Source organism: Diceros bicornis, chromosome 18, assembly GCF_020826845.1.
Source record: "Diceros bicornis minor isolate mBicDic1 chromosome 18, mDicBic1.mat.cur, whole genome shotgun sequence".
In the NCBI taxonomy this organism is placed as follows: Eukaryota; Metazoa; Chordata; class Mammalia; order Perissodactyla; family Rhinocerotidae; genus Diceros; species Diceros bicornis.
In genome coordinates this window covers 20395343-20407836 of record NC_080757.1, presented here as the reverse complement: position 1 = coordinate 20407836, position 12494 = coordinate 20395343, and the positions used below count along the sequence as shown (strand labels likewise).

General features: G+C 33.5%; 1 protein-coding gene across 2 annotated transcripts in view; it reads right to left on the bottom strand.

Moving 5' to 3' along the window:
• NF1 (neurofibromin 1) overlaps positions 1 to 12494 on the bottom strand; it is a 260892-nt gene that overhangs the window by 164610 nt on the left and 83788 nt on the right. For both annotated transcript variants that reach the window (XM_058560309.1, XM_058560310.1), the window contains exons 9-12: positions 8242 to 8415; positions 7648 to 7770; positions 7298 to 7372; positions 1142 to 1273 (exon numbers count right to left, since the gene is read on the bottom strand). In XM_058560309.1, the coding sequence (XP_058416292.1) occupies positions 1142 to 1273; positions 7298 to 7372; positions 7648 to 7770; positions 8242 to 8415 (504 nt within the window). The remainder of the gene's footprint in view (positions 1 to 1141; positions 1274 to 7297; positions 7373 to 7647; positions 7771 to 8241; positions 8416 to 12494) is intronic.

Sequence of the window (12494 nt, the reverse complement as noted above, 5' to 3'; positions counted from 1 at the left end):
AAAATATCAATAAAAAAAAAAAAATCTGGGAATAGCAAAAAAAAAAAAAAAAAACAATTACTGACAACTGGATAAGAGTGAAATACAAACGTATGAAACCAAAATATTTTACTGACTAACAGAGTTGGGAAAAAGAGAAGCATGCCAGGGAAGAAGCTGTTTAAATTATCTTATAAGTGTGAAATGGCTAATTTACTAGATATAGCCAATAGGTAAAAATATGCTACATTTTCATCTGTAATGACACGATGTGACTATAACGGTAACTAGACAGAAAAGTCAAAGAAACCAAGGACTTTTCTGACGTAGTTACAATGGGTCATACTTACAGTCACAGAAGCCCACTGCCATGCAAAACAGTGACTGGCTGGCATCTGATCATGTTAGCGACAGCAGCCAATAAGAATAGAAAATAAGAAGCAGAAGACAAAGCACCACCAATCAATGTCAAGAGTTGCTATGTATAATACTCTTTCTATACATCAATACCAAGAAATGACTGCTACAAATACTATAAATGTCTGTTTAAACTGGTACCATATGAGTTTTAAAATTCCATATTAAGAGTATTAACCTATTAGAATACCTAATTTGAAAACAGTCTGTTTTTATTAACTTTAAACACAGTCAAACTTCAATATCAAAGTGCCTACCAAATTTAAATGCTCAAAGTACGTCTGCTGAAACATCAAATATTTTTTAATAAAAATTCATTTCTAATTTCCTATGTGCAATAGCTGGCAGTCAATGGGCAAAACTGTGCATTAGTAGGAACGTTCACTCTAACCCAGAAGTCAGCTTCCCTTACTCATCCCCAAAAGATGAGGAGCTGATTAATCAAAATATTTTGGTTCATAAGAAAAAGTTAAAGGAAACTAAAAAAAAAGAAAAAGTGACATTAAGATTTTAACAACATTTTGTGAGAAAATTTCTCTAAGAAGAGTAAGCTCAACTCACTGCAACAGTGGAAAACAAACATCATTAACTAGTTTTGCAACAATATTGCAGTATATAACACACCACTATACTTACAGAAAAGGAGGGACTCATTTGATTTTCTAAAATAAAACAGCAGGAATGGAATAACAACGCCGAAAATGCAACAGGAAGAAGAAGGGATTCAGTCTATGATTAATCTTACCGGTGCCATTCGTATTGCTGGGTGTGCTCCACAACCCTGCACTGCTTTATGAAGTGTTTCACCAAACATATTTCGAAGTTCAACTGAGTGACAATATACGGCATCAATCTTAGGCCACCAATCCAGCGCAGACTTGAGAAAAACAGAGACCATAAGAAAGGGAAAAGTACAAATTTGCATGACTTAATATGCTCTGGATCATTACAGTTTCATGTTTTATCTTTTTGTCAGAAACTTTCTAAGACCATGCAACACACACCATGATTTCCGAAGTCTTCAAATAATATCTTTGATTCAAACACTAAACCATACATCTATTTTAAAACATAATAATGAACATGAGACAAATTGCCCACTGCATGAGCATATGAGACTGTCTTTTCTCACTGATAAGCTAGTGAATCTGAAAAACAAAGTCTTTAGAAAGTTAATTCTGCAGCCAATCTTTTTCTTTTTTTTTTAGTTTAATGTTTTACACATTTCAGAAACATATGCATACATAGTATATATTTTCCCAGGTAAGAATGCTATTATCAAAGTTTTAAAAGAGATTAGTGGTTCAACACAATGGCAAACCATTTACTTATATGCCTACAAACAATGATCATTACAACATGAAATTAGTAAATGAGATAAAGCTATTAGTAAACCTATAATCTCAAACTGATAAGCAATGACAGCACAATATGTGAAAAGATTAATGATCACCACAAAGACAAACTCAACATAGCTAAATATTTTTTAAAGGTAATTATTTTACGTAAATATTTTTCTATTTTGGTTTAACCTGTTTAGCTTTTTTTTTTTTTTTTAAATTCAAACATGCTGAATAGTTACTATTTATTAAAAAAAAAGGAAATCTTTACCCAAATGTCCATGTGCTTTAAAAAAAGTCTCAGTCACGTTTAAAATAAAAGTCTATTTAAGAGTCAACTCCGTCTTGAATTATTTTTCAAATAAAAATGTTACCACACATAATTGGGGTTCTCTTGCCCAACGTGCATTAAAAAACCTAATTATTATGACATCAACTTTTGAAAAAAGAAAACAGCTTTATTGTTAGATTGATCTGCAAGGAGACAAGGGCATATGCTCTTGGATCTGCCTCTACTATCCAGGGCTTGGGGCACAATTTATGAGATGAAGGGCAGGGTGGTCTGAAGTGTGGAGATAGATGATTGGAGGTAAGGAGAAGTGAGGAAATTGACGATCTGCGCAAGTGTAGTCAAGCTTCCTGGCTCTTCATAGGACACGTGTTCACAAAGTGGTGGTGCTAGTATGATCTGAGGGTGGAGTTTTTAGTTCAAAAGATCGCTTATCGAGAACTCGTGCAAGCCCAATTGATGCACTGGTGGTCTCAACCAGTCTGAGCTGGACAAGAGGGGACTCTCAGTTTCTGAAAGACAACTCTTAATTACTCGTTGATAAGATGGGGTCAGTTGAACTAGTCCCGGAGAGCCTGCGGTTACAAAACAACTTCAATGATTTGATCAGTAATAATTGCTTTTAAGTATTTTTCCCCAAGAGATATCAAAATGTTACCTCTGGAAAGAATTACTGAGTTAAAACATAGATGGAAAGTAGAAAAAGCAGAAACTCTATTAAAGTCATGCAACCATTGGTTTGAATTTCTGACTCTTAAACTATGCGTCTTTAGGCAAATTATTAGACCTCTGTGAACCTCTGATTCTTTTTTGTGTGTGTGTGTCATAACTTCTTTTCTTTTTTTTCTTTTTTTTTTTAATTTTTTGTTTATTGCAGTAACATTGGTTTATAGCATTGTAAAAATTTCAGGTGTACGTCATTGTACTTCTATTTCTGCATGGACTACATCATGTTCACCACCAAAATACTAATTACAACCCATCACCACACACATGTACCGAATTATCCCTTTCACCCTCCTCCCTCCCCCCTTCCCCTCTGGTAACCACCAATCCACTCTCTGTCCCTATGTGTTTGTTTATGTTGATTCTACTTTTTAGTGCCTATTTTATTTGAAAGTGTATCTTTAACTTTTACTTTAAAATTAATTAATTACTATATTATGAAAAATGATAATTATGAAAATTACTAAAACTACAAACTTCATCTATCAGTTAATACAAAAATGACTGGATGAATTTTCACTACCTATGGAGAGTATGCAAGGAATGGGATGAACTAAAATATACGCCTTCAATTTATAATACTCCTGCTATAGGAAACACCGGAAAGAACAATTGACCTAGTAGATAAGGGGGATTTAATAGCTTCACATCATATTCCCAGATTCCTTCTTATTCAAAACTAAGCTGGTTAAATTCTCAACATTTAATTTCTTTACCCATAATTCTCAGAATATTTTGAATAGCATCAAGTTATATTACCTTAACCCAAAATTTTGGATTATGAACTCTATTTACTGGATAGTAAATTATAAAACCAATTTACAATACAACTCAAATACTGAATTCCATTCAGGAAGGGATTCCAAAGCTATGAGGGAAGAAATACTTTTTTTTGGATAGTAATGGTTGTTTCTGCTTTTCCCTCAACTCTTACTTTATTTAAGCTAATTCCTAATAAATGATCAAGTTTCAGTTTGGTTATATAATGGATTCTTTAAACTTTGGTCAATCTGGTCATCTGACTTGCCCAAGCAATCAATACAGCTTGATTCCCATATATTTACTAACTTATACAGCTTGTGTTAATCAGCTTAAAGTAACAAAGGCTGAATAGTCACAAAATGCATTAAGATAATGGTCCTCCTCAGTCTACTGACTCCATAATATCTTGTCAGAAACTGATTAATAACTAAACAAATATGCATCTCATTATAACATCCTCTCCAAATTACTATGTCATTTTGACAGCTGTTGAAACTGTATCATGGTACCAGGTGCACCCTATAAAATAACTTGATTTTAACTTAAGATTTAGTGATCTTCATAACTGCCATTTTTCATAATATATAAATTCATTCATTTTAAAGTAAAAGTTAAAGATACACTTTCAAATAAATGAAGCACTAAAAACTAGACATCAGGTAGTTGGTAAAAATTTTAGTGTTTTGAGCAGTTAGTAAATGTGTCCTTTCTGAAACTAGTCAATTAAAGTAGACATTATTTTTTTCCTTGAAAACACTAAGTTTGTTGCCAAATGGCAATACTTTTACAATATGAGCAAACTATGTGGCAACTCTTCAAGAGATTACTTAAATCAATTTTCAAATGCCTTGGAAGTAATTTCTTCAGCTAAAACCTCTCAGTAGAAAGAGATAATCTCTGGATTGGTGGTTACCAGAGGGGAGGGAGGGCGAAAGGGATAATTCAGCACATGTGTGTGGTGATGGGTTGTAATTAGTATTTGGGTGGTGAACACGATGTAATCTATGCAGAAATAGAAGTATAATGATGCACACCTGAAATTTATACAATGTTATAAACCAATGTTACTGCAATAAAAAAAAAATTAAAAGAAAAAAAGAAAGAGATAATCTCATTCTCAATATGTGAACTATCCATAAGTAAATTGCCAATTAATTGCCATAAATAATAAACTACCATAAGGAAAAAATAGAAGACTAAGTACCATACTAGCTATAGCATGTTCCACTTATGGCTAAGATATGTGGTTCATATATGTGTATACTTTTCTTTAGTTTCCCAATTATAACAACATATCTAATCTAACCTAAAGGAAGTCTATAAAGATTAAGTACACAACACAGATCTTATAACTACAATTCATCTCTTAACGGTGTGTCATAATAAAAAAGGTGACAGTATCATGAATACCATTTCAGAAAATGATAAAAGCTTCCATTATAATAAAATTCCAATAGTGAATAGACTTTTAGATTTCTTAAGAAGAAACAGTGGAATATTTTAAATCTAAACACTGTACTTATGAACCGAGTATGTTTCACAAAAGCAAACAAAACTGCAAGCACCACTACTACTTCTACATAAACTCTCAAAAACATATCAGTAAAACTTCTATCTTATTTGAGAATGTAGTAATTTAAAGAAATCTGTGAACTGGCTTAAAGAATCATGGAAAAAGAGAACTTATGAGGTGTATCGAACCAAGAATCATTTAAAAGAAAATCTTACACTACGAATGAATTTAAGATTAGGAGTCCAAATATCTAAGAAAAATTTCATGTGATTTCAAGACAAAATATTTCCATAATAACTGTCTTCAGTGAGACTCTATAATAGTCAATTCCATACATTTGCATATTTACTTTATAAATAGTCCTTTTCAGTCAGAAAGTACTTCAGATTCAATATCTATTAGCCTCAAACCCATGGAAAAAAACTCCTAACAAGAAACAATTTATCAAACAATCTATAACGATAAAGTATCAATATCTAAGGTATAACTTCAAAAGATACTTTATAGACTCAAATTTACGCTCCTTTTCAAGCCATTTATTGAAAGGTTACTGATGCTTAATATTTTAAAAATTAGTCAATATAGATTTCTCTTCATAAAAATAGATTCATACTGACACGACCTCTGACACAGACACACCCCACCTTCACACATGCAGTACTCATTAGAGCACAGAAGGACGCACAACCACTCCACCATATACACGGAAGCATGCATGAAGTACCACTCCAGACATGCTTTAAACCCACAAAGGAGCAGCTCAACCACTTACAGCAGTGCCAAGTCCATGCTTGAAAGTGCTCTATATATTCAATTGTAGACAAAAATATTTCACAATTAAAGTAACTAGCCACAAAGTATCAAAAAAGTATATACTTGGGTTTATTAAATACAAGTTTTAAGCATTTATTTAAAACTATCCACTCTAATAAATGGAATGGTTTTAGTATTATAAGGCAAAGGAGAAAAAAGTAATAATATTTTACTTCTGAATTACACATAAGCCTGAGCGGGGAATAGTATTTAATGTTACTTCTACCTATAATTTAACTCACTGACACTCAACTGAGGGAGGCCTCATTCCCTCAGGCATTGCTAGTTGTTCATAATGTCTGGAGGTGGGAGGAGGGAGGTGGCACAAATGGTACTTAACGAAATGAGGACCAGGAATGCTAAACGTCCTGCCATGCACAGGGCAGTCTTGAACAACAAAGAACTGTCCTGCCCAAAACGCTATTAGCACCACATTGAGAGAAAGTAATGTGGCACTAAATAACTTTATTAATGGTTATTTTTCCCCTGCAGGAATAGATAAAAGAAAATGTGAGCAGAATTTGGCTTAATTCAACATATCCAAGGCAAATGAAGGTGGGAAGGTATTTTTAACTTACCAGAGACACACTCTTAAAATGGAATTCGATTACAAAGAGGACAAATATGCCTACGTTATCAACAATTAAAGCCCTTTTTAAGGGAGGAAACAGAAAAAAGTTGACCAATTTATACATAAATGTGACTATCTATAAATGCATAAAAGTGGAGCTATGGTAAATAACAATTGAGAACCTTCAAAATATGATTGTTCATAATCAGAAGAACAGAATTTTTTAAATTCATGGTCCAAATCTGATACTGTTTTGCTATCTTTCTACTTAATGTACTCACATCAGAGTTGAAGGTTTCACAAGTACCTTTTAATGAGTTCACTTATTTTGTCTGATACGATTTTTTGTATCATGTGAACACTTCTATTTAAATGTGTTAATATTTCATTTGTTTAAGGAAGACTAAAAGTACAATCAAATATGACCTTGCCATTTTTTAAAATGTATCATACTGAGCTACAACAAAACTACTACTTTTAACTTAAATGGTAAGGTGACAAGTCAGAATGTATCAAATGCTGGAAAAGGACTAAGAGTATTAAAATAATATGTGAAGAGCTTTAGGATGAAAATGTTAAATTATGTTTTCAGTGGCACTGTTCTCAAGGGCTTTTGATCCAAATAAAACATTTTAGGTTTAATCTTTCCAAAGGATCCTATTAACTCCACTTTCCTCAATAAAGGCCCTCAGGTCAAGACTGAATATGAAAAATACAATTGTATATTAGTTATTAGATATAACCACTTGCGAGAAATCTTCCTATATTATACATCTAAGTTCAGAACCTTTTGTAAACGAATACCGTCTTTCTTAAAAAGAAATAAAAAAGTAAGAAAAAAAAGGAAAAAAAAATTTAAGTAATTTAGCAATACCTTTTGGACTTACATTGGTGATGATTCGATGGAGTGAATTTACCAGCACATAGTGAAATGTAGAAGGGGAATTCTGAGCTAGGCAGATCTACAGAGGAAAGAAAAAGATAGTAGATTATTTCTACGAGAAGAATATTCAGTAGCACAAATGAGAACAAAAGGAACAACAAAAAGAAAGCTTTTAAAAAAACAGAACAAATTTTTAAGGTCTTGAAATTAACATTAATATATAATATTGAGAAATACCAATAAAGGTGTAACCTATCTTTCTAGTATTTCACATTTCATCTTTCTAGTATTTTCACATTTATAAAGGATCAACAGCATTAGTAACCATAATTGGATAAAAACCAATGCTCTCACCTTAAAGTGTTGGTTGTTGTGAGGGCTTATACGAAAGCAAGAAACAAGGCAGTCAATCATTAGATCCACATCTGCAGGCTGACTGCCTCTTGAGAATGGTTTACTTGGATTAAAAAGCAGGTTCTATGAAAATCCCAATAGAAAACAAAAGCCTTTAAACAGTCATGCAGTATTTTTTCACTAGTATTTAATAATATCAACACATCATGCACATAGATGGCAATAACATTCAGTTGCCAGAAGAAGCACAAAACACTAATATTGTGAATCATCAGTCTGATAAAATCCTTACTATACCAAATATGGTTCCTTTCAGGCCCTAATTTCTATACTATTGTAAAACCAAGTCTGAAAATGTATGCTAATTTAAGAAAACTGATTAATTCTGTGTTTTCTTCATATTCTAAGTCGCTTTATTTAGCCTGAGGAACATAGTAACAACAAAAGCAGGTCCTATGAACTTATTATCAAAGAAGACAGAGTTTTAGTGTTAGGAATGACCTTTGACAATGATCTAGTCTAATACTTATACTAAAAGTTTATTTTTCACTTAATTTTCTTCAAGTTTGTAGTAAAGAAATAAAAGCATGTTACCTTAAGATCAACCACCATGGACTGAACTAGTAGGAAAATTACAGAGTTATCTTCCCAATTGATGTAAGTACTTGCTTTACACAGTTTGACACAGGCAATGGCGGCACTTTCAGTCAGCTGCCTGCTTCCTCCATGGCCAGCAAGTGCTTTCCGTAGACTGTCCAGAAACAACTTCTACCGAATTCAAATATAGCAATAAGATAATATATGAAGTTTCTTAGATTTCAGATTTATCTAATAAAGCAGGAAATTATCAGCCTTTAAAAATTATACTCTAAAGATATATAATGAATATTCATGGTTTTTAATTTCATAATTTAAGTAGTTGTCATCATTTAAATGTTTCCCAAATCCAAAACGCCAGAATCTGTTCTTTACTTCCCTTGCTCAATTATTAAAGAAACATAAGAAACAGTCCTTCTCAAACAAGGTAGTTGACTTCTCAACCCTGAATTCAATTGATCATATTCTTTTTTTTTTTTTTTTATCTTTAGTTTCTAAATATTATACTGACTTGGTTATGGTCTATATCAAATTCTTCACTCTTATCTAAAACTCCAGGTTATATCCAACCTTCAGCCTTCTAACTAAGGATATACCTAAGGCTGTTCTATTGCTCTAAATTCTGTTCCTCACAAAAAGTTATCCATTCTTGTGATCTCAAGCCCTCTTTGCAGCTCACTAAATTTCTCCCCTTGGCTCTTCTCCTAAAAGAAAATCTCACATCTCCACTTAACATGTATTCTCAAACATACATGTCAAAAGCTAAAGTCATCAGGGCTGGCCTGGTGGTGCAGTGGTTAAGTTTACGCACTCCACTTCAGTGGCCCGGGGTTTGCGGGGTCAGATCCCAGACACGGATCTACACACTCTTCATTAAGCCATGCTGAGGCAGCGACCCGCATATAAAAAAGAAGAGGATTGGCACAGACGATGGCTCAGGGACAATCTTCCTCAAGCAAAAAGAGGAAGATTGGCAACAGATGTTAGCTCAGGGCCAATCTTCCTCACCAAAAAAAAAAAAAAAAAAAAGTTAAAGTCATCAAACAGCAGCAGCATATATGTTCTTCCCAAGTACACATGGAACAACCTTCAGGTAGACTGTATGTTAGGCCACAAAACAAATATTAATAAATTTAAAGAGATTGAAATCATACAAAATATCTTTTCTGATCACAATGAAATGAAACTAGAAATCAACAGCAGAAGGAAAACTGGAAAATTCACAAATACGTGAAAATCAAACATCATCATTGGTCAAACAAAAAAAAATCACAAAAGTAATTAAAAAATATCTTAAGACAAAGCGAAGTGTAAACACAACATACCAAAACTTATGGGATGCAGTGAAAGCAGTGCTAAGAGGAAAATTTATAGCTGGAAATGCTCACATTAAAAAAGAAGAAAGCTGTCAAATCAATAATCTAACTGTATACCTTAAGGAACTAGGAAAAGAAGAGCAAACCAAACCCAAAGCTAGAAGGAGGAGGAAAATAATAAGATTATAGCAAAGATAAATGAAATAGAGAATAGAAAACAGGAAAAAAAATCAACAAAATCAAAAGCTGGTTCTTTGAAAAGGTAAAGAAATCGACAAACGTTTAGCTAGATTGATTAAGAAAAAAGAGAGAAGACTCAAATTACTAAAAATCAGAATTGAAAGTGAGGACAATACTACTGTTTTTACAGAAATAAAAAAGATTATAAGATAATACAATGAAAAATTATACGCCAACAAATTGGATAACCTAGACAAAATGAGAAAATTCATAGAAACATACAATCTACCAAAACTGACTCATTAAGAAATAGAAAATCCTGGGGCCGGCCCGGTGGCACAAGCAGTTAAGTGTGCGCGCTCCGCTGCGGCGGCCCGGGGAGCGCTGGTTTGGATCCCGGGCGCACATCAACCCACCGGTTGGCAAGCCATGCTGTGACGGCATCCCATACAAAGTGGAGGAAGATGGGCACAGATGTTGGCCCAGGGCCAGTCTTCCTCAGCAAAAAAAAAAAAAAAAAAAAAAAGAGGAGGATTGGCAGATGTTAGCACAGGGTTGATCTTCCTCACAAAAAAAAAAAAGAAAGAAATAGAAAATCTGAACAGAACTATAACTAATAAGGAGATTAAATCAGTAATCAAAAACCTCCCAACAAAAAAAAAGCCCAGGACCAGATGGCTTCACTGGTGAATTCTATCAAACATTGAAAGAAGAATTAACACCAATCCTTCTCAAACATTTATAAAAAATTAAAGAATCAGGAACACTTCCTAACTCATCCCATGAAGCCCACATTACCACAATACTAAAGCCAGACAAAAATACTACAAGAAAAAAAAACTACAGACCAATATTCCTTAAGAATATTGATGAAAAACTCAAAAAGAAATAGCAAACTAAATTCAGCAGTATATTAAAGGATTATACACCATGACCAAGTGGATTTATTCCTAGAGTACAAGAATGGTTCAACAACAAAAATCAATCAGTGTAATACACCTCATTAGTACATGAAGGGAAAAAACCTCACATGATCGTTGCAATTGATCCAGAGAAAGCATCTGACAAAATTCAACACCCTCTCATAATAAAAACACTGGATAAGGTAGGAATAGAAGAAAATTTCATCAACATGATAAAAGCCATATATGAGAAACCCGCAGGTAATATCATACACTCAATCATGAAAGACTGAAAGCTTTTCCCCTAACATTAGGAACAAGATAAGGATGTCTGCTTTTGCCACTTTTATTCAACATATTAGTGGAAGTTCTAGCCAGAACAATCAGGGAAAGAAAAAGAAATAAGTCATCCAAATTGGAAAAGAGGAAGTCTGTTCTAAGATGATATGATTTTATATTTAGTAAACCTTAAAGATAACACACACACACGTACACAAACTCGTTTGAGTTACTAAACAAATTCAGCAAAGCTGTAGGATACAAAATCAACATACAAAAATGAGTTGCATTTCTATACACTAGCAATGAACAATATAAAAAGGAAATTAAAAAAAATTCTACTTATGACAGCATCAAAAAGAATAAAATACCTAAGAATTACCTTAACCAAGATGGTGAAAGACTCATATAATGAAAACTACAAAACATTGCTGAAAAAATTAAACAAAACATAAATAAATGGAGACACATCCCATGTTTAGGGATTGGAAGACTTAACATTGTTAAGATGACAATACTACTCCCAAAGCAATGCACAGATTCAATGCAATCCCTATCAAAACCCCAAGAGCATTTTTTGTCAAAATAGAAAAACCCATCCAAAAATTCACAGGGTATTTCAAGGGACACAAAATAGCCAAAACAATCTTGAAAAATAAAAACAAAGTTAGAAGACTCACACTTCCTGATTTCAAAACTTACTACAAAGCTACAGTAATCAAAGCACTGTAGTACTGGTATAATGACAGACATATTTGTTGTTAGTATCATCGAGTCAATTCTGACTCCTAGCAACCCCATGTACAGCAGAGTGGAACCCTGCCCGGTCTTTATGCAACATCCTTTCAGCTTCTGGTGCTATTTCAGACAACGTTCTGCTGCTATTCATGGGGTTTTCACGGTCAGTTTTTTCGGAAGTGGGTGGCCAAGTCCTTCTTCCTAGTCTGTCTTAGTCTGGAAGCTCTGCTGAAACCTGTCCAACACGGGTGACCCTGCTGGTATTTGAAATACCTGTGGTATAGCTTTCAGCATCACAGCAACACTGCAGTATGACAATGGACAGGTAAACAAACCTGGGCCATGGCAATGAGAGCACTGAATCTTAACCACTAGACCACCAGGGCTGGCTGAACAGACATATAGACCAATAGAATAGAATACAAAGTCCAGAAAGAAATCCTCACATATATGATCAAATGACTTTCAACAAGGGTGTTAAGACCATTCAATGGAGAAGGGACGGTTTTTTTAATAAAAGGTGCTAGGAAAACTGGATATCCACATGCAAAAGAACAAAGTTAGACCATTCCCCTTACCCTATATACAAAAATTAACTCAAAATGGGTCAAAAATCTAAACAGCTAAAACTATAAAACTAAACTCCTAGAAGAGAACATAGGAGAAAATCTTTACAACATTGGATTTTGCAATGATTTCTTGGATATGATACCAAAAAAGCACAAGAAAGAAAAAATGGATAAACTGGACTTCATCAAAAATAAAAACTTTTGTGTGTCAAAGGACATTATCAAGAAGGTGAAATGACAGTCTACACAATGGGAGAAAATATTTG